The following is a 22302-nucleotide window of genomic DNA, read 5'->3' as shown; positions in this document are numbered from 1 at the left end:
GATCCTCTTTGTCAAAACTTTGCTCTAAAACTCTGGAAAAACATGACAACGGTTTTTCATTAAAGAACAGGGAAAGAGAAAAAAATAGAGTAGTGTGAGAGAGAAAATATTTGCCACACAAAACAATGGTCTGGCAACCATTTCATTAACCGGAGAAATTGTATTCCTTAAAAACAGTTGGATGAGAGAGAAAGATAAAGAAAAGGACAAATATCAAAAGGAAACATTGGAATTCCCCAAAATCGAGTGCTGGAATTTTGTGGAATATTCCCTAACACTAATACTAACAAACTCCCTAAACGGTGTAGTTTTAGTCAAGACCCAAAATGTACCCTACAGACTTCAACAGTAAATAGTAAAAATAACAACTTAATATGAAAAACATAATAAGGAATGAAAACGGCATTGTGGACAACTCTATACGACAGCTGATTGCAGATTAAATACCACCAACATTCAACACACCTCCTTGGTGTTTAAGCTGCAAATTCCCAATTCAGATCTCAAAAACATAAATTGATCCTTGCCCAAACTTTTCGTAAAGATATCTGTAAGTTGAATATCAGTACCACAGTGCTTGACTTCAATTTCTTCATCTTTTATAGCATCTCTAATGGCATGGTATTTCACCTTGATATGTTTAGTCCTGCCATACTGAACAGGATTCTTAGCAATAGATATAGCTAACTTGTTATCTATAAAAAGTATAGTACCCTTCACTTGCTCAAATCCTAAATTCTGTAACACTTTCCTGAGCCAAATGGCATGGTTTGTAGCAGCAATTACTGCAATATATTTAGCCTCTGCTGAGGACTAAGCAACAACCTCCTGTTTTTTTTAATTCTAGGAAAATATACCACTGCCAAATGAAAAACAGCAACCCCTTGTACTTTTGGAATTATCAGTGTCCTTTGCCCAATCACTTTCACTGTAGCCACTCAGATCATGACAATCCTTCCTGGTGAACTTCAAACCATATTCAACAATTCCCTTGATATACCTTAACACTCGTTTAGCTGCTGCAAAATGAGTTTGAGTAGGATTCTGCATAAACCTGGACATCAAACTAGTAGAAAACATGATCTCAAGTCTGATGCAGTCAAATAAAGCAGACTTCCAACAATACTCCTGTATATTGAGCTTGAAGCAGTTGCAGAATCGTCTTCCTTTGTTAATTTACAGTTTGCAGTTAATAGGGTTTCAACTGACTTGCACCCTTCCATATGGAATTTTTTCAATATCTCATGTGCATACTTACTCTGATGAAGGTAAATATGATCAGAAGTTTGAACAAATTGCAAACCAAGAAAGTACTTCATTTGTCCTAAATCTGACATTTCAAATTCACTCATAAGCTCAGCTTTAAAATCCCTCAACAAGGATTCACTTGAACCAATAATAAGTAGATCATCCACAAATAAAGAAATTATAAGTTTATATGAATCATCAAAAATACTTACATAAAAGGTTGGTTCATTCACACTCCTCAGAAACCCTTTTGATATCAGATAAGTGTCTATCCTTTCATACTAGGCTCTGGGTGCCTGTTTCAACCCATATAGAGCTTTTACAAGTTTGCAAACCTTCCTTTCATCTCCTGGTGAGACATAGCCTTTTGGTTGTTGAACATAAATGTCTTCATTCAGATATCCATTTAGAAAAGCAGATTTAACATCCAGATGCCATTTACTCTAGCCTTCTTTGGCAGCTAAAGTTGTGAGCAATCTGATTGTGTCATGTCTTGCTATTGGGGCAAATGTTTCCCAGTAGTCAACTTCATGAATTTGAGCATATCCCTTCACCACAAATCTGGCTTTGAATCTATTAACTGAGCCATCTGCATTTAACTTGATCTTATAGATCCACTTGACACCTATAATGTGTTTATTAACAGGCTTTTTTACCAGAACCCAAGTTCTATTCTTTAAAATCATCTCCATTTCTTCATTCATAGCTTGTATCCATTTATCATCCTTAACAGCTTCACTGTAAGTAGTTCATTCACAAATGGCAACATTACATCTTGCATATATGTCCTACAATAATCTGGTACCTCTCACTGTAAGACTTTCATCCTCAATATCAACATCTTGATCATCTTCAACAACTATAGAATCATCATTTAGAGTTAAAACTTTAGATGTTTCAAAAGCAGACTTATCCCAATTCCAACTTGACCTTTCATTGAATCTAATATCTCTGCTGACAAAGATTTTGTTTGAATCAACACTAAACATCCTATAACCTTTTGACTGTTCACTATAACCAATGTGAATGGCTACTTGACTTTTTTCATCTAGTTTTGTCCTCTTTTCATCTGGCACTTTCACATAACTAATGCACCTAAAGACCTTCAGATGAGCAACTAACGGCTTGTAACCAAACCAGCATTCAAATGGTGTTTTACCTTCAAGAACCTTAGTTTGTGTCAGATTCAGTAAGTAATTAGCTGTACTCACAGCTTCAGCCCAAAAAGTCTTAAGAAGTCCTTTTTGAAACAGCAAACATCTACTCATTTCCATGAGTGTCCTATTTTTCCTCTCAGATACTCCATTCTATTGAGGGCAATATGGGACAGTCAATTGATGATTGATACCAAGCTATGAGAGAAATTTCTCAAACTCTGCAGAAGTAAATTCCTTGCCATTACCACTCCTGAGAATCTTGACTGTGGTATTGGCTTGGTTTTCTGCAGAACTTTTAAACTTCATAAAATACTTAAAGGCTTTTGACTTGAATTTTAGAAAGAAAATCCAAAAATACCTGGTAGCTTCATCAATAAAGAAGAGATAATAACTACTTCTTCCTAGTGACTGTGTCTTCATTGGTCTTGCCAAATGAGTGTGGATCAGTTGTAACTTCTTAGTTGCTTTCCACCTCCTAGATTTTGGAAATGGAAGCTTACTTTGTTTTCCAAGCTGACATATTTTGCAGACATGATCAGGTTTCACAATCTTAGGTAAACCATCAACAATGTTCTGAGAAAACATCCTCTGTAAAGAATCATAGTTGACATGGCCCATACGATTGTGCCACAACTTAGAGTCAATAACTGAACCAAATAAAGCCTTATGCTCAGTGGTTTTCCAATCCACAGGGTAGCACTTGTTCTTCATCTCTACAGTTAAAACTTCTACACCTCTAGGATCAAAGATAGTACAATAAGTATCCTTGAAAATGAAGGCATAATGGTTCTCAGCAAGCTGACCTACACTAAGTAAGTTTTGGTTGGCTTAGGGGACATAATAAACATTACTGATGTACTTGGTGCCAACTTGTGTTTCAACTGCAACTGTTCCTGTTCCAAGTATTTTTAGAAAAACTCCATTTCCAATTTCCATTCTTGCCTTAAAGCTTCTGTCAAGTGTGGTGAATTGAGTTTCATCTCCAGTCATATGGTTAGAGCAACCACTATCTATAAACCAAATCCCTTTCCTTGGTGATTTCTCAGCCTCTCGAGCCATGAACAGCAGCTCATCTGCCTGTTCAGAATGCTCTGCTACAGTAGCCTTTTCATCTGACTTCTTAGCCTTGTTTTTGCACACTTTCTAAATATGTCCTAATTGATTACATGATCTGCACTTTACATTTGGTCTATACCAACAAAACTTGGCAGTGTGTGTTGTTTTTTTACAATAAGTGCAAGGAAGATACTTGGTTTTCTGCTTTCCATCCTTGTCATCCACTGTTTTCTTCCCCTTTTCCTTCCTCTTAGAATCACTCTTCCTAGAACTATTCCAGCAAGCTTCAGATTCTTGGTTTCGGCTACCAGTGCACTATCAACTAAGCTTTTCTGTCTATAAGCCCTTCTCTGTTCAAAACCCTCCAAGGCATTCACCAACTTTTTCAAGGTGATTTGTCCCATGTCCTTAGAATCTTCTAATGAAGAAACTTTAGACTCATACATTTCAGGTAGACTTACTAGCATTTTGTGCACTAATCTCTCCTTTGTCATAACCTTCCCTAACAGCCTCAACTAGTTTACCAAAGCCATCATCTTTCCAAAAAACTCTCTAATGGATTCATCATCTTCCATTCTTAACATCTCAAATTGTCTAAACAAATTCAAGGTTTGAATCTGCCTAGTTCTATCACTACCAAAAAACTCATCTTTCAAATAGTCCCATACATCCTTTGGATTATCTAAGTGCATAATCCTAGAAAATTTTTTATCAGAAATAGCATATTGTAGACAGGCTAAAGCTTTATACCTTTTAGCTTTATCTTCTTCAAATTGCCGAATCTGTGTCAAAGTGGGGTTGGCATGCCTCTGTACTGGTTCTTCTCCAGTCTCCACTGCTTCCCAGACACTAAAAACTTTGAGGCAGGACCTTATTTTTACAGACCAGATTGCATAATTTTCACCAGTAAATACTGGTGGAGCTGGGGTATTGAAACCAGATAAAGCCATCAGTGAGGCTAACACAGAAAGATGAGCAAAATAGTGAGAGTTAAGAAAGGAAATAACAAAGAAACAATCCCTTAAGACCAAATATAAGCTCTGATATGAGCAAACATTGAGTTAAGATGTCGAATTTGTCTTTGACACTAAGTTGAAGGTTTCTAATTTTTGTGAAGATGATATTATTTGATGCAATTTTTATCATTGAGTTATTCTTGAGGAACTCTGACAAAGAAGTCAACGACTTCTTATTCCGTAGAAAATGGTTAAGAATTGAACTTCAAACGGATTTGATATTACTTGAAAATCAACTCCCGTTATTTGTCTTTGAAGATTTATATAATCTAGCTTTTCTTACCTCTGATAAACTCTCGTTTCTTCATCTTGCTTGCTTGTATTTCTATGTCGATGAGGATCAAACATTCGACCAAAAGGGGATTAAACACTTCACAGATTTAATTAGATGCAACGCAGTGACAACTCGTCCATCAAATTCAGATGAGAAAATAGACAACAAGAACATGTACAACGAAATGATGTTGCATGAGGCTCGTGTTAAGTTTAAAGCTGTAGATGACGACTTGCTTAATGTAAAGTTTGAGAAGGGAGTGCTACAGATCCCATATTTTCGGGTGGTGAATGCAACTGAGACTATTTTTAGAAACCTGATGGTCTTCGAACAATGTCATTATCCAGGAGAAGCTTATTTTTGTAGTTATATTCAACTATTGAATTATCTTATTGACGCTGATAAAGATGTAGATTTATTGGTAGAGGAAGGGATTTTTGAAAATGAAACAGGTAGCAGTGCAGCTGTGGCAAATATGATTAACAATCTTAGTATGGAAGTTGCAGATTTTAGTTTCTGCTTTGACAAAATCTAAAAGGATTTAAACCAGTATTATGATGATTCTCGGAACCGTACAAAGGCAACCTTGAAGCATGTCTATTTCAACAATCTTTGGAGAGGAACTGCAACTGCTGCTGCTTTCATTGTAGTGGTACTCACTCTCATACAAACTATATTGGCAATCTTGGAACGTGCAATACCCACAAAATAAATATTCCCTTGATAGCAGTTTTCTATTTAATGAAAAATAAAATTACTTTTCATTTGTACTTATGTTTGTTTCGCACTTTTAGGTTTATTTGCTTGACCGTTTGAGTAGAAGGGTAGGTTTGGTTTCGAGCTTTGTTGCTGTTATAAGGGAACAATTGTATGCCTATTAGATTTTATCATATTTTTATGGAATTGGATTGTTTCTTGTATCTAACTACTAACTTCTAGTAGGACTTTATGTATTGACTCATTCTCTTGCTTTTTTTTTCTTTTTCTATTCACAAGCCACCTCTTTCCTTACTAAGTACTCTCTCCTTTGTTCAAAGTAATCGTATTAAAATAAATTCTTGAATCCATCAAACGACAAACTTATAACAACTAAAAAAGTTTTACACGAAAATTTAAAATACACAAAAAACCTCAAATGATTTTTCCAAACTTATATCTTTAAAAAAAATAATTCTCTAATTCTCTAAGTCATGGCTTCTTCCCTGTTCTACTGGTGACAACAACATATAGGACGCAAAGTAGATTTACCAAATATGTGCTGAACATGTGAATACTTTCAGGAGTACAAGAGCAGAAGTAGAGCACATGGCCTTGTAACAGCTGATGACTGCATGCTTCAATGTTGACTATATATAAATTAAATTCTTAACTGAGGTATGAATGATGGTTTGATGTGATTTTCTGCAAATAGCATTTTCTTTGTAGAACAAACACATGATCATATAGAAAATGAAAAAAAAAAGATAATAATTCAAAACTAAATATATAGTTCTAGATTTTCCTTTTTTGTTTTTTGGGTCTCTAAACCTGATAGTTTCAAGTATAAATATATATTTGAAAATTTATACACAAGAAATTTCCACTTTAAACATCTTAAAAAGCATAAAGAAAAAGACACAGAAAAAACACCGATTTTATACAAAGTTTGATTCTTAGACGACCTGTGCAATCAAAGAATTAAGAATGGGACTTCAGTAACAAGGTGGGCATTTTCCTCTGTTGGTTCTGGGAGAACCTTATTCATTACTCTCTGCCCTATAAAACTCGATAATCCAACTAAGTTGGTTCATTTCTCACTTTGAACCTTGAGCTGTTTCTCCTGGTTATATCCTCCTCCTCGTCAGCGTCTTGGGTACGTACTTCTATATTCTTATGAGGGTTTTGATTTTATTTACATTTTATCTTTAGCTAATTGCTTCACTTTTGATGAAATTAAATTCCTTCATCTGAATCTGACCCTATGTTTTTTGGGGAAAATCTAAAGTTCGGGCTTTTATTAAGCTCCAAAACGAAATTTTGAACAATTTGTTGGACTTAATAAGGTTGATTAATTCTGGTTCTATTGCTAACTAGTGAGAATTGTCATTTGTTTGCATGAGAAGAAAGTAGCAAATATGGCAAACCTCGAGCAAGAAATTGCCCCGCTAGGTGAAAACAACGACCGACCCAAAGATTTGGATAGTAATATCTCTGAAAAAAGCGTAGGGCTTCGGGATGAGTGTTGTATTTACAAGGTCTCCAGACGTATTCGTGCTGCTAATGATGAAGCCTACACTCCTCAATTGACCTCAATAGGGCCGGTTCATCATGGTAACAAAAATTTGGCTCCAATGGAGAGGCAAAAGGAGAGATATTACGAGAAATTTTTGAAATGACTTCCGAGGAGACACAGAAAAATTTCGAGAGCTACATGGAAAAGGAAGTACAACGTATATACAGGTGTTATGATATCCAGTTTGTCTTTGGGTTGGAGGCTTCCAAGTTTAAGAAGATAATACTACGTGATGCAATTTTTATCATTGTGCTCTTCTTGGTGAAAGTTGGAGAACATATCATTGACGAGGACGACAACTTCTTAATCCGTAGAGTACTGTTAACAGTTGAACTTTCAACAGATTTGATGTTACTTGAAAATCAACTTCCGTTCTTTGTCTTTGAAGATTTATATTACCTAGCTTTTGGTAATACGGGTAAACCCTTTCTCTATCTTGATTATCATTTCTTCAATGTCTATCGTTCTTTATCATTCGAGGAAAAGAAGGTTGCACACTTTACGGATTTAATTAGATATGATGCAGTTAAAAATTGCCCATCAATCTCACATCTTGCATGGCAGAACACATATAATGCAACGATGTTGCGTGAGGCTGGTGTCAAGTTTAAGCGTACATACAGATTCGGTAAAGTAAAATTTGAGAAGAGAGTACTGGAATTCCCATTTATTTGTGTGACGTACGAAACTGACATCACCTTTAGAAACTTGATAGCCTTCGAACAATGTCACTATTCAAATGATGCTCATTTTGCTAGTTACGTTCAACTACTAGACTCTCTTATTGATCCTGAAGAAGATGTAGATATACTAGTAAAGGAAGGGATTATTAAGAATAAATTGGGTAGTAGTACAGCTTTGGCAAATATGATAAACAATCTTGCAGTGGGAATCGTAAATATAAGTTTTGTCTATGGCGATATTGGATGGAACCTAAACAACTATTATGCTAATTCTTGGAACCGTATAATGGCAACCTTGAAGCATGTCTATTTCAACGATCTTTGGAGAGGAACTGCGATTGTTGCTGCTTCCATCGTGGTGCTACTCACTATCACACAAACTTTATTGGCAATCTTGGATCGAGCAATGCTCACAAAATAGATACTCTTACTTGATCGTAGCATTTGATTCAATGAAAAATAAAATCAATATTCTTATGTGTTAATTTATATTTGTTTTGAACTTTTAAATTTATTTGCCTTTTTACTTTGAGTGGAAGGGGAATTTGGTTTCAAGCTTGGTTGCCCATATCAAATATTGTTACTATCATTTTTTTATGGGATTGGCTTGTTTCTTGTATGTAACTACTAATTAGTAGTAGGACCATGACTCATTCTCTTTCTTTTTTTCTTTTAATATTCAAAGGCCACAACTTTCTTTATTAATTATGCTTTTCTTTCTTTTCAAACTATTCTTGAATTCATTAAACGTGTAATTTGAGACAATTAAAAAAGTTTTACATGAAATGTTAAATTAAATAAAAAAATCAAAATCTCAAATGATTTTTCAAATTTCCATCTCTTAAGAAAAAAGAAAAAAATTCTCACGATTAAAAGAAAGAATAAAAGATAGATAGTCGGGCACTAAAAGTGATTGGGCGCGATTGACACCTTGAAAACTTAGACCCAACTCACCATTTAAGTTAGATTTATTATTATAAATAAAAATATTTTAAAATTAAAATATAGTATTAATAGGATAAAGCTGGTCGGGCCTGGGTCTAAAAAATCATATGTCCTGTGGTTAGATTGGGCTGATGTGAAATTAAGCTGGGAAGGGGTAAGTCTTTACCCATAGAAAAGAAGGGTCCAAACAATGATCCCCATGGCGCCGGTCAACCCAATCAAGGAACAGCGGCAGCTTAGAACGGCGACAAACTGCAAAGTCAGTGAAGTCTAGAGAAGGAAGAGATAAGTCATGGAGGTGGCGGTGGGCGGTGGTGATAGGGATAGGACCGGCATTATCTTCGTATCGTAAAGTTTATGCCGGTGATCATCGTTTGATGCCGTCAAAGATTTCCCCGTCGCTTCTCTGTTCCTCGGTGCCTGGTCTGTGGAGTGGTTATCTCAATATGACTACCGTTCCATGGCCTCTTAATTCCCTGCATGTTCCGTGGATGCGCCTTTGCTTCCAAACAATTATATGCAGGATGAACAGAGCTTAAGCTAGGTTTGTGGGCCTGTCTACTACTAAAAGCGCTGTATCAACGTATGTACATGCCATGTAGGCACACCTGCATTCACACTTTCAAAAGCTTATATTCAAAGGTCAAATATATAATAGATGAAAGTGACCTGTTACCAGAATTAGTTATGAGAGATTGAAGATATTTTCCTGAATTTCCTTGTCGATGGGGATATGCTGGATGAACAGTGGAGAAGTGTTATAGAATACTGGTTGGTCAACCAGGGTTTGGCCCGGATTGTGAGGAATCAAGAAACATGTAAAAAAAGCAATCATACATCTCTCCTGAAGGAAACAAAAAGCAAGAACGAAAGGCACTTATGCATCTGATGAGGATGAAAGGTTGTAAATGGGAAAGTAGGCTGTTATTTAGGGAAACTTTTGGAGTATCATTATTTTATGCTTCCTTTGCTTGCTTACATTAAGTCGTACTAGGATATTGGTGGGAGTTTTAAACCTTTAAAGGAAAACATGATCGTTGACAAAACTAGGAAAATAATGGAGAACTTGAATATTTGGAGCTCAGAGAAAAAAAAGCTTTTGAACTGGTTTTGTTTTTACTATGGAAGGCGTGAGGAAAATCCTAAATTATATGCATCTATATGAGATCTTTTCTTCCAACTTCTGTGTTTGAACTTATAGAACTCTTTGCTTTCTAGTAATCAAAATCTTCATGCTCTTCTTGTATGGCTTCCTCTTCCGAAAAGCCTCCAATCCTCCTGCCCCCTTCCCCCGGGATACCATGAAAGATAAATGAAGCAATTCACTCCAGTTCTACATGAAAAAATCGCAGGGTAATCCTGCTTTTTCTCCTGATCTGTGCCACATATTTTATCTGTTAAAAAACTGTTTTAACAGAAGTAGGTTGGATTAATTACAACTTCCCTGTTTTAAAGCATCTTTTCCTTCGATCCCTCATGGCCGTACCTCTCTACTCCAGACCCAACTCCTTCCGCGACCTGATTGCTAGGGATGGACCAGTGTCCTTTGTGGCCAGGTACATTGTATTTTAGGCACGTGACTAGAAGTAGTACCTTGAGTAATTCAATATGCAATAATCAACCAGCTGCTTCCTGGTAAAAATAAATGGGTTAGAGTTCAATGAAAGAAATTATTTTATTATTTTTTTATGATATTATAATATCTAATATCTCACATTTAATATGAATGTGATTGATAAAATTTATATAACAATCCAAACTTATTATTACTAACAATTTAAATTTAAAATTTTAAATATTACGAGGTTTGTTGGTGTGATGTGTGGCAAGTTAGGAGTTAAAGAAATAACGACCAACAAGCAATAAAATTTTGTACCAAAGAAATAACAACCAACAAGCAATAAATTTTTGTACGAAAGATTGACTGGTAGAAGATCTGTGCCAATCCAAGGATGGGACTTAAGACATAAGGTGGGCATTTTCCTCTATTACATTTGAGAGAACCTTGCTCATTACTCTCTGTCTGTAAAATCGAAACGCCAAGACTTACCGGAACCAGTTATATCCAATAACTCAACTAAGGTTGTTCGTTTCGCACTTTGAAGTTTGAGCTGTTTCTACCGGTTGATCCTCCTCCTTTCAGCATCAGAGGTACGTTCTTCTATTCTTATGAGGGCATTGGTTTTGCATTTCAAAAAAAAAAAAAGTGAGGGCATTGGTTTATTTACTTTTTATCTTTAGCAAATTGGTTCACTTTTGATGAAATTAAGTTCCTTCGTCTGGATCTGATTCTAAGTTTTTCGGGATAAATCTAGAGTTGGGGAAACAGGCAAGCTAGCTGTGTTTCCCAATCTTACTAATTTTGTTGATTGTAAAGTCTTTTGAGTGTTGAGATTATGTTGTGTCCTGCTTTCCAATGTTAATGGGTAGAAGTTGATTGCTGTCAACTGTGTATGGGTAGGTTCTGACTCTAGGGCTTGAGGCAGGGGAAGGTCTGCTGGTGTTTTTTGTAACCAGCTGTGTGTAAGAAGGACAGATCTGACTTCCTGGTCCTGTTCTTCTTATGTTTGTACAAAGGATTTCCCTTCCTGAAGTTGAATGAATTCTAACTTTCAAAAAAAAAAAATAATAGCCCAAAATGAAAGTTTGAACACTGTGTTGGACTTAATAAAGCTTAAATCTAAAGTTGGGGCTTGATTAATTCTGTTTCTGTTGCTAACTAGTGAGAATTGTGTTTGTTTCCATGGGAAGGAAGTTGCATATATGGAAAACACCGACCAAGAAAATTCTCCACGAATTGAAACTCACCACCGACCCCAAGTTTTCGAAATTGATATGGTGTTACAGCTTGATCCTGAGTGTCGTATTTACAAGGTCCCTAGTCCTTTTCGTGAAGCAAACGAAAAAGCCTACACTCCTCAATTGATTTCAATAGGGCCTCTTCATTGTGATAACCAAAAATTGGATAAAATGGAGTGGAAAATGAGAACTTTCAACCAATTTTCTTCGAGGATTTCCCCCGAGACATTTGGAAAATTTCCGAGCTACATCGGAGAGCATGGCAGACAAATACGCAGGTGTTATGGCTTGGAATTTTTCTTTAATGCTGAGTTCGAGGCTTCCAAGTTTGAGAAAATAATATTATATGATGCAGTTTTTATCATTGAGCTTTTATTGATGCACTATGAAGAAGGAGAAATCTACAATTTAGTATGGCGTAGTGAATGGTTTAGTACAAAGCTTCGACTGGATCTGATGTTACTGGAAAATCAACTCCCCTTCTTTGTACTTGAAGATCTATATAAACTAGCTTTTCCTGTCTCTGATCATTCACCTTCTTTTCTTGATCTTGCTTGTAGTTACTTCACTATCTATAAAGATCCAACAATGTACCAAAAGGGGATTAAACACTTTACGGATTTAACCAGATGCAGTCTAGTGATTAGTCGTCCATCCATCAAAAATAAGATCAGTGATGACAACATGTACACCGCAACGATGTTGCACGAAGCTGGTGTTAAGTTTGAAGTTAGTAATGACCGCTTGCTTAATGTAACATTTGAGAAAGGAGTGCTAAAAATCCCAATTTTTGTTGCATCCTACGCAACCGAGACTATTTGTCGAAATGTGATGGCCTGTGAACAATGTGACTTTCGAGAAGAAGCTTACTTTTGTAGTTATATTCAACTACTAAATTCTTTTGTTGTCTCTGAAAAAGATGTAGATTTATTGATAAAAAAAAATATAATTGTCAATAATTTTGGTAGCCACAGAGCTGTGGCAGAAATGATTAACAATCTTACGGTGGAACTTGTGCTGCCAACTGGGCTCTACAGCGAAATCGGAAGGGATCTAAACCTATATTATGAGAGGTCTTGGAATCCGACAATAAGAACCTTGAAGCATGTCTACTTCAAAAATATTTGGAGAGGAACTGCGACTATAGTTGCTTCTATTGTGGTGCTACTCACTCTTATACAAACTGTAATGGCAATTTTAGATCGAGCAATTCCCATGAAATAAATTTATTTGCCTTATAACCCCTTTGAGTAGAAGGCAGTTTGGTTTCAAGCTTTGTTGCTTTTATCATGTATTGCTACTGTTAATGAACAATTGTGTACCTATTAAATTTTATCATATTTTTATGGTATTGGCTTTTTCCTTGTAGGTAACTACTAACTACTGGTAGTATTTTATATACTATCACCCATTCTCTTTTTTTCTTCTTTTTTATTCAAGAGTCACAACTCCTTTTTTTATTAATTATCCCTTATTTCTTTTATTCAAAATAATTGTATTAAAATAAATTCTTTTGGATGGGGATATGTAGAATGAACAAAGGATAAGTGTTCCCGGATTGTGAGGAATCAAGAAACATGTTAAAAAAGCAATCATGCATCTCTCCTGAAGAAAACAAAAGGCAAGAAAGAAAGGTACTTATGCATCTGATGAGGATGAAAGGTTGTAAATGGCAAAGTAGGTTGTTATTTAGAGAAACTTTTGGAGTTTCATTTTTTCATGCTTCCTTTGCTTGCATTAAATCATACTAGGATATTGGTGGGTGTTTTAAACCTTTAAAGGAAAACATGATCGTAGACAAAACTAAGGAAATAATGCAGAACTTGAATATTTGGAGCTTAGAGAAAGGAAAGCTTTTGAACTGGTTTTGTTTTCACTAAGGAAGGCCTCAGGAAAATCCTAAATTATAAATATGCATCTATATGAGATCTCTTATTCCAACTTTTGTGTTTGAACTTATAGACTCTTTGCTTTCTAGTAATCAAAGTCTCCATGCTCCTTGTATGGCCTCCCTCTTCCTAAAAGCCTCCAATCCTCCTGCCCCCTTCTCCAAGGATACCACGAATAAGAAATAAAGCATTGATTCCAGTTCTACATTGAAAAAATCTCAAGGTAATCCTGCTTTTACTCCTCTGTTATATATGTTCACTCTGAAAAACTTGTTTTATGACCTTTCCGGATAGTTTTACAATTTTGTTTCTCCTTAAAATTTGTGTGCCTGAAGTGCAAAATTTTTGTCAAATGCATTGCTTGTTTGTAAATTTGTAGGGTTTGCTTTGTGAATTGCATCTCAAGGGCATGGCTGCAGTTTTATCTATCTACATAATGCATCTTGGAATGAATTTATTCATTGATCACCTCCAAGGTTAATGCCCATCTCAAGGGCACGGGTTAGCTCTAGTTTAACAGCAGGTTTGAAAATAGGCCGTGGCTTTTATATTGATCCTCTTGCAATTTCTTAAATTATTTATGATAACTGATAAGATAACCCATGCTTTTGCCCCCTCTAGACCATAGGAGAAGACAACATTTCAGTTCATGCATTATTAAAACCCAAATGCGCTCCCACCCATCGGAAAGTAGGAAGAAAGGCCTTTATATTCTGGGAAGTTGACCAAATCGGCCGATCAAGAACTTAATATGTGTGGCTGCATGCGTATTAAAACTCATTAACTTTTTGTCAGAAAAAATAAGGTGGGGGAGTTAAAGAAACAACAACTAAACATGCAACAACTTTTTGTACGAAAGATTGACTCGTAGACGACTTGTGCCAATCCAAGGATGGGACTTAAGAAACAAGGTGGGCATCTTCCTCTATTACATTTGAGAGAACCTTGCTCATTACTCTCTGCTGTATAAACTGAAACGCCAAGACTTACCGGAACCAGTTGTATTCAGTAACGCAACTAAGTTGGTTCATTCGCACTTTGAACCTTGAGCTGTTTTTTCGGATTTGATGGCCTCCTCCTCTTCAGCATCAGAGGTACTTATTTCTATTCTTATGAGTACTGATTTTATTTAACGACATTGAGTTTTTTGAGGGGTAAGTCCAAGGTTGGTATTTAATAATGCCTCAAACTGAAATTTTAAACACTTTTTTGGACTTAATAAGGCTTAAAACTTAATTAATTTTGTTGCTATTGCTAACTAGTGAGAATTGTTGTTTGTTTTACATGAGAAGAAAGTTGCACATATGGAAAACACCGAGCATGAATTATCGCCTATGCTAGGGGAAAGCTCAGCCACTTCGAGCCTGGAAGTCTTAGAGCCTGGGCCTCAGTGTTGTATTTACAGGGTCCCTAACCGTTTCGTGAAGGAAGTGAAAAAGCCTACACTCCTCACTTGATTTCAATAGGGCCTATGCATCACGGTAACCAAAATTTGGCTCAAATGGAGATGCAAAAGGTTAGATTTTACCAAAAATTTTCTGAAAGCATTTCTGAGAAGACAATGGACAAAATTCATGAAATGGTCAAAATGAATTTAGACCGTATAGGCAGGTCTTATGCCATCCCATTTATCTGTCTGTTGGGGGAGTCCAAGTTTATTGACATAATAATAAATGATGCAATTTTTATCATTATGCTCTTAAGAAGACATTTCGATCAACACAAGCGACTTCAGGCATTAGGATAAAAAACAAAAATCTGCTGTCAACGTCGAGAACGACTTCTTTAACCATGGTGAGTTGTTTAGAGATGAACTTCTAACAGATTTGATGTTACTTGAAAATCAACTCCCGTTCTTTGTTCTTGAAGATATATATATTATCCAGTTTTTCCTGCCTCTTATTGTTTTCTCGATCTTGCCTGCTCTTACTTCAATGTCAAAGATTATTCATCATTGGTGGTGTCACGCCCCAAACCCAAGGTTTTGGACCTAACAGACACCACATACTCATGAGATGAATCCCATAAGCATGTAAGGTAACCACATTTGACTAAACTAAATGTAATAATTCCAAAATCTCTTTAAATTTTAGACTTTACTAAACCTCAAATCTCTAAATAGTACAATATATATAATCCTCCAAAAGGTACAAATTTCTCATCTAGTTATCATCTCTTTACAAACTAAAAACCAAATACGTAAATCAAAATTTATAAATGTCAAAAGGCATGTACAAATCTTGCTAACTAAAGCTCTCATCGAACAAGTCTAATCCCCACACATGAATATGTGTTGAAATCTGTAAAAATGATAAGGATCATAGGAATGAGTACAACCACTCAGTAAGTAACTAACATCCTTTCAATCGGATTAAGCATACTTAAAATATTTAGGCCAAAATATCATTTATAAATGCCAAGATAAAATATTGGGTAATCTTATTCAGAATCATATATTTCAAAATTTACACATTCAAATAACAGAACAAATATATTCACAATATTAAACTTTAATGGTCTCTTATAACATGCTACGACCACACTTAACCCTTGTGGCATAGGTTAAAAATAGAATCACAGTTAACCCTGGTGGCACGGGTTAGAAGCATATCAAAAGCAACCATTGGCTACACTGAACAAATATCACAAATACCACTATTCTGTAACCGGTGGTGCGGTTGGGAGATCGATCTCTAATCACAGAATACATGTCGACATGGCCAATATTTAACCCTCATTGGCAGAGTCAGAGCATAGCCATACTAGGAGACAAAACAGAAATATATATTTTTAGATTATCCAAAGTTCATAAAACAGTATATCAAATTTCTCAAGTATATCTCATACACCTCAAAAGTATATTCATTTCAGACTAAATATTTATATTTATATTTACGAAAATATATATGCATACATTATACAAAGTCATATATAAATTTCAAAGTCAGAAATCACGTTTTGCATAATCTACATTCTAAATCCAACATATAAACTCATATATATATATATATACATTTTTGCATGCTTAACCCGATTTTAATAAAAAATATGACAAAATATTATATCTAATGTACAAATTCAGATTGAGGTTAAATTTTAGGGTGTGAAAACACCGAAGTGATATCAGTCACTTACCTGATCTTGTTAATTTCACTTTCAAGTAGCAAATCCGAAAATCCTCCTAGTAGCTTAATATTTCGAGAAACACATACATACAAAAATCAAAATTGAATTTGTAAACAGATCCTACAAGGCAACTTTCCATTGACCATCCTAAGCACTTAGAGTGTGTAGCGACTTCTATTACAAGTTAGGAATATTTTTTGTTAATGAGGTAATATTTTATTATTATATATATATTTTTGAATTAAACAAAATTTTCAATAAGGTTGAGAATTTCAACTTAAATCATAAAATCAGTAAGGATTTTAATTTCAGAATAAAAGATAACACTAATTTCATGCATAAAATCATAATTAAAATTTTTCATAAATTTTTGATATTTTAATAAAATTTACTAATTTAAGAAAATAATTTATAAAATATAAATATATATACTTTTAGATATAAAAAAATACAGTAGAAATCACATATCCAGTATTTATGAAATTTACAACAGAATTTATCATATATTAATTAAAATCAAAATTTTAAAAAATTAAAAAGGAATTTTTTATTTTCTAGAATTTTCAGAATCTAGATGGCCATATGACCTACTTTAAGTACTTGTAATTTTTAACCCGAATAATTTTCAGTGATGAAATCAACACCAATATAAAGTATTCATATTATACTACAACACCAAAATTTGTTTCCATTAAAAAGAATACAAAATTCCCAAGTTTCGAAAGCCAAATTTCTCAAAATCGTCACAAAAATATCCAGATTTCTGGGTTTTCAATATCAACGAGCCTACTTTGAGGCTTTAATTCTCTTAACACAGGAAGCCTCTAACCGAGCCATTGATGCCAAAATAAACATCTCATTTCACACTACAAAAGCCCTCAAAGAAACGACCAAAAACGTTGCGGGAATATAGAGTTCCAATGACCCAAAGTTGAGTTGTTAAAACTGTTGAAAACTAAGTTTTTAATTAAATTCAAAAATTCATATCTTCCTAACCACAAGGCCAAACGAGATGCTACAAAAATCATTGGAAAGATCTTTTCAAGACCTTTCCATTGGTACCCAATATGCTATCGGAAAGTCATCGAAAATATGCCGGATTTAAATAAAAGTTAAGAAAATGCAACCAATTTAGGGTTTTTGTACCTAAACTATGAAAATATAATCCCAAACATACTTTAATCAGCAAATTCCTTCAATAATTATCCCTTTCCTTTGTCTTTCTTCTTCCCTGGTGCTAAACTCCTCTGACTACCTATCGTTTGAGTTTGATGAAATAAACTGACATCCACTATTTTTTTTTAACGTGATTTAGTGAGTTGTTGTCAGATAAAATAACTGACTTTAACCCTACTAACTTCAACGTGATAAAGAAAATTGATATTAATTAAACTTCTTTATTTACTTAAAAATCCTTATTTTATTCTCTATTTTATGAACAAACCCAAAGTCATAACTGTAATTATAAAAGTTGAACTTGTATTATATTTATTTATTTATTTAATATAGATTATAACTTTTTGTATAATTAATTAAGTAGGATATTTTTGAGGGTATTACAGGTGGAAAAGGAGATTAAACACTTTACGGATTTAATTAGATACCAAGCATTGAGGGATTGTCCATTGAACACAGGTGTGGGAAACCACAACATGCATAACGCAACAAGGTTACGTGATGCTGGTGTTAAGTTTAATTGTGTTGCATTTGCTGATATTGGGGTTGGACGTGATAAGGTTGGTGTTATGTTTAATGGTGTTTTTTATAAATGTCATGAGATTTATGATCTTAAGTACGAAAGTGGTGGGGTTAGAAGTAATGTGCTTAAAAAGTCTATTCCATACAGCTTGCTTCCCGTACAATTTCAGGATGGAGTGCTAAAATTGTCAACTATTAATGTGGATTACGAAACTGAGATTCGTTTTAGAAATCTGATAGCCTTCGAACAATGTTGCTATCCAAAAAAAGCCATTTTCAGTAGCTATATCAGATTATTAGACTCTTTTGTTGCTACTGACGAAAATGTAGATATCTTGATAATAAAAGGAATTATTGTCAATAGAATAGGTAGCAGTGCAGCTGTGGCAAATATGATTAACAACCCAATTGGAATTGTACATTCAACTTTGGTCTATGGCGACATCAGAAGAAATCTAAACTAGTATTATAATAATTCTTGGAATCGTAAAATGACAAACTTAAAAGCATGTATATTTCAACAATGTTTGGAGAGGAACTGTGACTGTTGTTGCTTTTGTCGTGGTGGTATGCACTATCACATAAACTACATTCACAATCTTGGAACGAGAAAACCCATGAAAAAATACTTCTACTTGATTGCAGTTTTGATTCAATGAAAAATAAAATCACTCCTTTTATGTGTGTTAATTTGTATTTGTTTCAAACGTTTTAAGTTTATTTGCTTGACCCTTTGGGCTTTGAATAGAAAGGGAGTTTGTTTCAAGCTTTGTTGCTCTTATCATGTACTGCTTCTATCAATGAACAATTGTGTGCCTATCGTATTTGATTTTATCATTTTTTTTATGAGATTTGCTTGTTCCTCGCATCCTTTTATGTAATTACTAACTAGAAGTAGGATTTTATATACTACTTACTCATTCCCTTTTTTTTTTTTTCAAAGACCACAATTTTCTTTATTACTTAATCCTTCTTATTCTTTTTGTTCAAAATATTGTATTAAAATAAATTCTTGAATTCATCAAAAGTTTAGCTTACTCTTGTATCAACTAAGAGAGTGTTACATGAAGTGTTAAAATAAACCAAAAAAAAAAAATCAATAACTCAAATGGTTTTTCCACACTAGAAGGAAGTAGTGCGAAGAGAAGTAGCTTAGGAGGGGGGCAAACTGCACACAACAGAACTGCAATAGGACTAGTGTTCCATGGCCTCTTCCCTGCATGTTACGTGGATGAGCCTTTGCTTCCAAAAAATTATCTGCAGGAGTCATGGCCTCTTCCCTCTTCTACTGGTGACAACAACATAAACCATGCAATCTAGATTTAACAAATATATGCTCTACATGTGAATATTATCAGGAGTACGGAAGTAGAAACTAGAGCACATGGTCTTGTAACAGCTAATGACTACATAATTCAATGTTGCTGCTCTTGGCAATCCTTCTTTTCTAGTATTATATTTCTGCTTCATGCACATAAAATTTAAATTCGACTGATTAACATGGTGCAATAATTCTCATTTTTCCATTCAACTTTCAACTCAACTCATGTGTTTTCTCTTCTTTTTCCTTTATTAAACAGCTTTCAACTTGCTTTACACAATATTCTACACATTTCAGTCTCAAATGTCAAATGTATGAAGCCTTCACTGTCATGGCATATATATTTGTTTTGTTAGCTCACCCTCATGAACACTTATTTTGCTCATTCTGTTTCAATTGTGAACACATATAAATTAATTAGAGATTGCCTAAGAGTGCATCTTTACTTTTGACATGATTTAGACGGTTTAAGCTGTGATAAAATTGTCATATTGTCCATTTGAGTTTGTTGGTTTTGCTTTTTTTTTTTTTTTTTTTGCTAAATTCTGCTCTCTGATGTCACTCAAAGCATGCCTCCTGGAAATCAACAAATGAAGCCCCTTGCTGAGAAGTAATAGACTATTAGTTTTACCATAAACATAATAGCTCTCCCTAAATGTGAACCTCTCATGCAGTTCGTATGTTATTGTTGTTCAGGCCTCGTACTTTATATGGTGCATGAATATTTGTCAAGGAAATTGTGAGTAAAGGACCTCGTGATAAGGTGATTTCAAAAATACCCACCCATGTAAAGTTATCTGTTTCTACCCAAAAATAAACATGAGAAGATCAAAATGCCCTTAAAAACATCGTTTCAAATAAATGCTCAACTGTTTGAGCTATCTGCCTCCCGCCAGAGAGAAAATGAAAAACATTAAAAATAAATGCGCGCAGCTGTTTGGGCTCGGTCATCTTTCTCTGTCTCAACTCTGACAAGTCTCTGTTGAGCACCATCGTTGTCAGCTCTCTCAGATCTCTAAATTGTATGAGCTCTGTCAACTCTTTATTGAGCACCATCGTCATCGGGCTGTGGTCTATTTCTCGGCATCTGGCCACATTGTCGTAGATTAACACACCCTATAACAGAGATGACATTAAGGTACCTGTTATTGGGTTTATTTCTGTAACACACTTAAATTTCTGAAACATTTAGTGTAAATGATAAGATGGATTAGAAACATTGCCTAGAGTCGTTACACGCCATGCATCTATAACATGAGTTAAGAGTTATTTTAACGTGTCACGATTGTTACTGGCGTGTTGTGGGTTAACTAGTTATTTGGGTTGTTAGCGTGTCACGGCTGTTCCTAAGGTGTGGTGTGTTAACTGAATTTATGGGTTTTTGGCATGTCATGACTGTTCCTGGCGTGTCGTGGGTTAACTGGTTTTTTGGGTTTTTAACGTGTCACGGATGTTGGTGTAACCAGTCAGTAATTACAGTGATTGGCGTGTCACGACAGTGATGCATGGCATGTCACGACATTTGACTTGACATGCATGGCGTGTTACAACATTTTATGTTATATGCATGGCGTGTAACAACACGACTGACAAATTTTTTATCACGGCATGTATTGTATAAAATGATTGACAATATTTTTTTTTTAAATTTCAGTGGGGTTCCAATTGTGCGACTTGTGATAAGACACGGTGGTCAGTAGGTGGATGGCATTTACAAGGGTGGTGAGTCACGAATGCGGGGGGTTAAGAGTGATTTGTCGTTTATGGGCTTGATGAAGCTGGTTGAAGATGTTGTTGGGGTAAACTCAAAAATTGACGAGATTGAGTTACATGCATTGATCAGTACACCCGGAGAGCTATCACGGCCAATTATCAAGGACGATGAGGATGTTGCATTAATTTTACTAGAACAGAGGAATGTTCCGGCTGTGTATGTTAGCATTAAGGGACGCCAAACAAATGTTATATCACATGGAGAAGTTGGACAACATGGTAATCAGCTCAATCAAAATGAGATTTACAATGCTTCACATATACCACAGCATTCGGTCTGTAACCCACAACAATGGCAATTGAGGTATGCATAAGAGTTTGTGCAGCCCAGTAGACAGACGACATTCACAGAATAATTGGCTGCATAATTCTGATCAGGATGTGCATCAAACCAATTTCTTGCTTCTCTTGAACAAATGCAACGATCGGGTAAAACTGAAGAGTATGTAATGCCATTGTCAAATGAGAATACGACAGTTGAGAACAACAATGTGAGTTTGGAGGGTGACACTGTGACGCTGGAGTATAATACTGCATTTGATGAGGGAAATGAGAATTTGTTCGCTGCCGGTGAAGATAGATTTGATCACACTTCAGATGATGGGCTTGAACAATCGCAAGATGACAGTTCAGATAATGACTGCCTTTATGACAGTGACATTCCAATTTGTAATAATGTTGAAGGTGAAACAAAACCTACTGAAGGTGTTGATGTCGGAGATGTTCAATGTGATGACCTCATATACAATAACCCCATCGCTGGTGAGAACGGGATTCGTTCCCTTGATACATTGCTCGATGACAGTGATCAGGAAAGGGGAAATGTAAGGATATCTCGTATGTGGGTAATTGCAGGTGCAGAAAGGTTTTCCTTCCAAACAATTACCACTGAGGAATCAACATGTGTCGAAGATCGCTTATACAAAGGAATAATGTTTTCGTCGAAGGCCGAGTTGAAACGAGCTTTGAACATATTGGTTATAAAAGAAAAGTTTGCGATAAAAGTAAAAAGGTCATGTAAAGCTCGTTATGAGGTTGGTTGCAA

At 35.1% G+C, this 22302-nt stretch overlaps 2 protein-coding genes and 1 pseudogene across 3 annotated transcripts; all 3 read left to right on the top strand.

The window, feature by feature from the left end:
* Positions 1–4569: 4569 nt before the first annotated feature.
* LOC18614432 (UPF0481 protein At3g47200-like) lies at positions 4570–5651 on the top strand (the record flags this gene model as incomplete). Its single annotated transcript, XM_088802939.1, has 2 exons — positions 4570–5220; positions 5302–5651. Coding segments are annotated over 2 exons (813 nt in total), but the record flags the coding sequence as incomplete, so codon positions are not given.
* Positions 5652–6560: 909 nt separating this feature from the next.
* On the top strand, positions 6561–8141 carry LOC18614431 (UPF0481 protein At3g47200-like; annotated as a pseudogene). The gene is made up of 2 exons (XR_016024170.1): positions 6561–6603; positions 6854–8141. The product of XR_016024170.1 is annotated as a UPF0481 protein At3g47200-like (transcript).
* Positions 8142–10617: 2476 nt separating this feature from the next.
* On the top strand, positions 10618–12788 carry LOC18614430 (UPF0481 protein At3g47200-like). The gene is made up of 2 exons (XM_018114274.2): positions 10618–10802; positions 11403–12788. Exon 2 carries the CDS (start codon positions 11415–11417, stop codon positions 12672–12674), a length of 1260 nt encoding a protein of 419 aa, XP_017969763.2. The 5' UTR covers positions 10618–10802; positions 11403–11414; the 3' UTR covers positions 12675–12788.
* Positions 12789–22302: the final 9514 nt, after the last annotated feature.

Source organism: Theobroma cacao, chromosome 1 (genome assembly GCF_053813885.1).
Source record: "Theobroma cacao isolate CCN51 chromosome 1, ASM5381388v1, whole genome shotgun sequence".
Taxonomy (NCBI): domain Eukaryota; kingdom Viridiplantae; phylum Streptophyta; class Magnoliopsida; order Malvales; family Malvaceae; genus Theobroma; species Theobroma cacao.
Note: the sequence above shows the minus strand (reverse complement) of the source record. Positions and strands in the feature narration are given on the sequence as shown.

Excerpts from the sequence above, each read along its gene's own strand:
- LOC18614430 (XM_018114274.2), top strand. The coding sequence starts at position 11,415 with ATGGAAAACACCGACCAAGAAAATTCTCCACGAATTGAAACTCACCAC.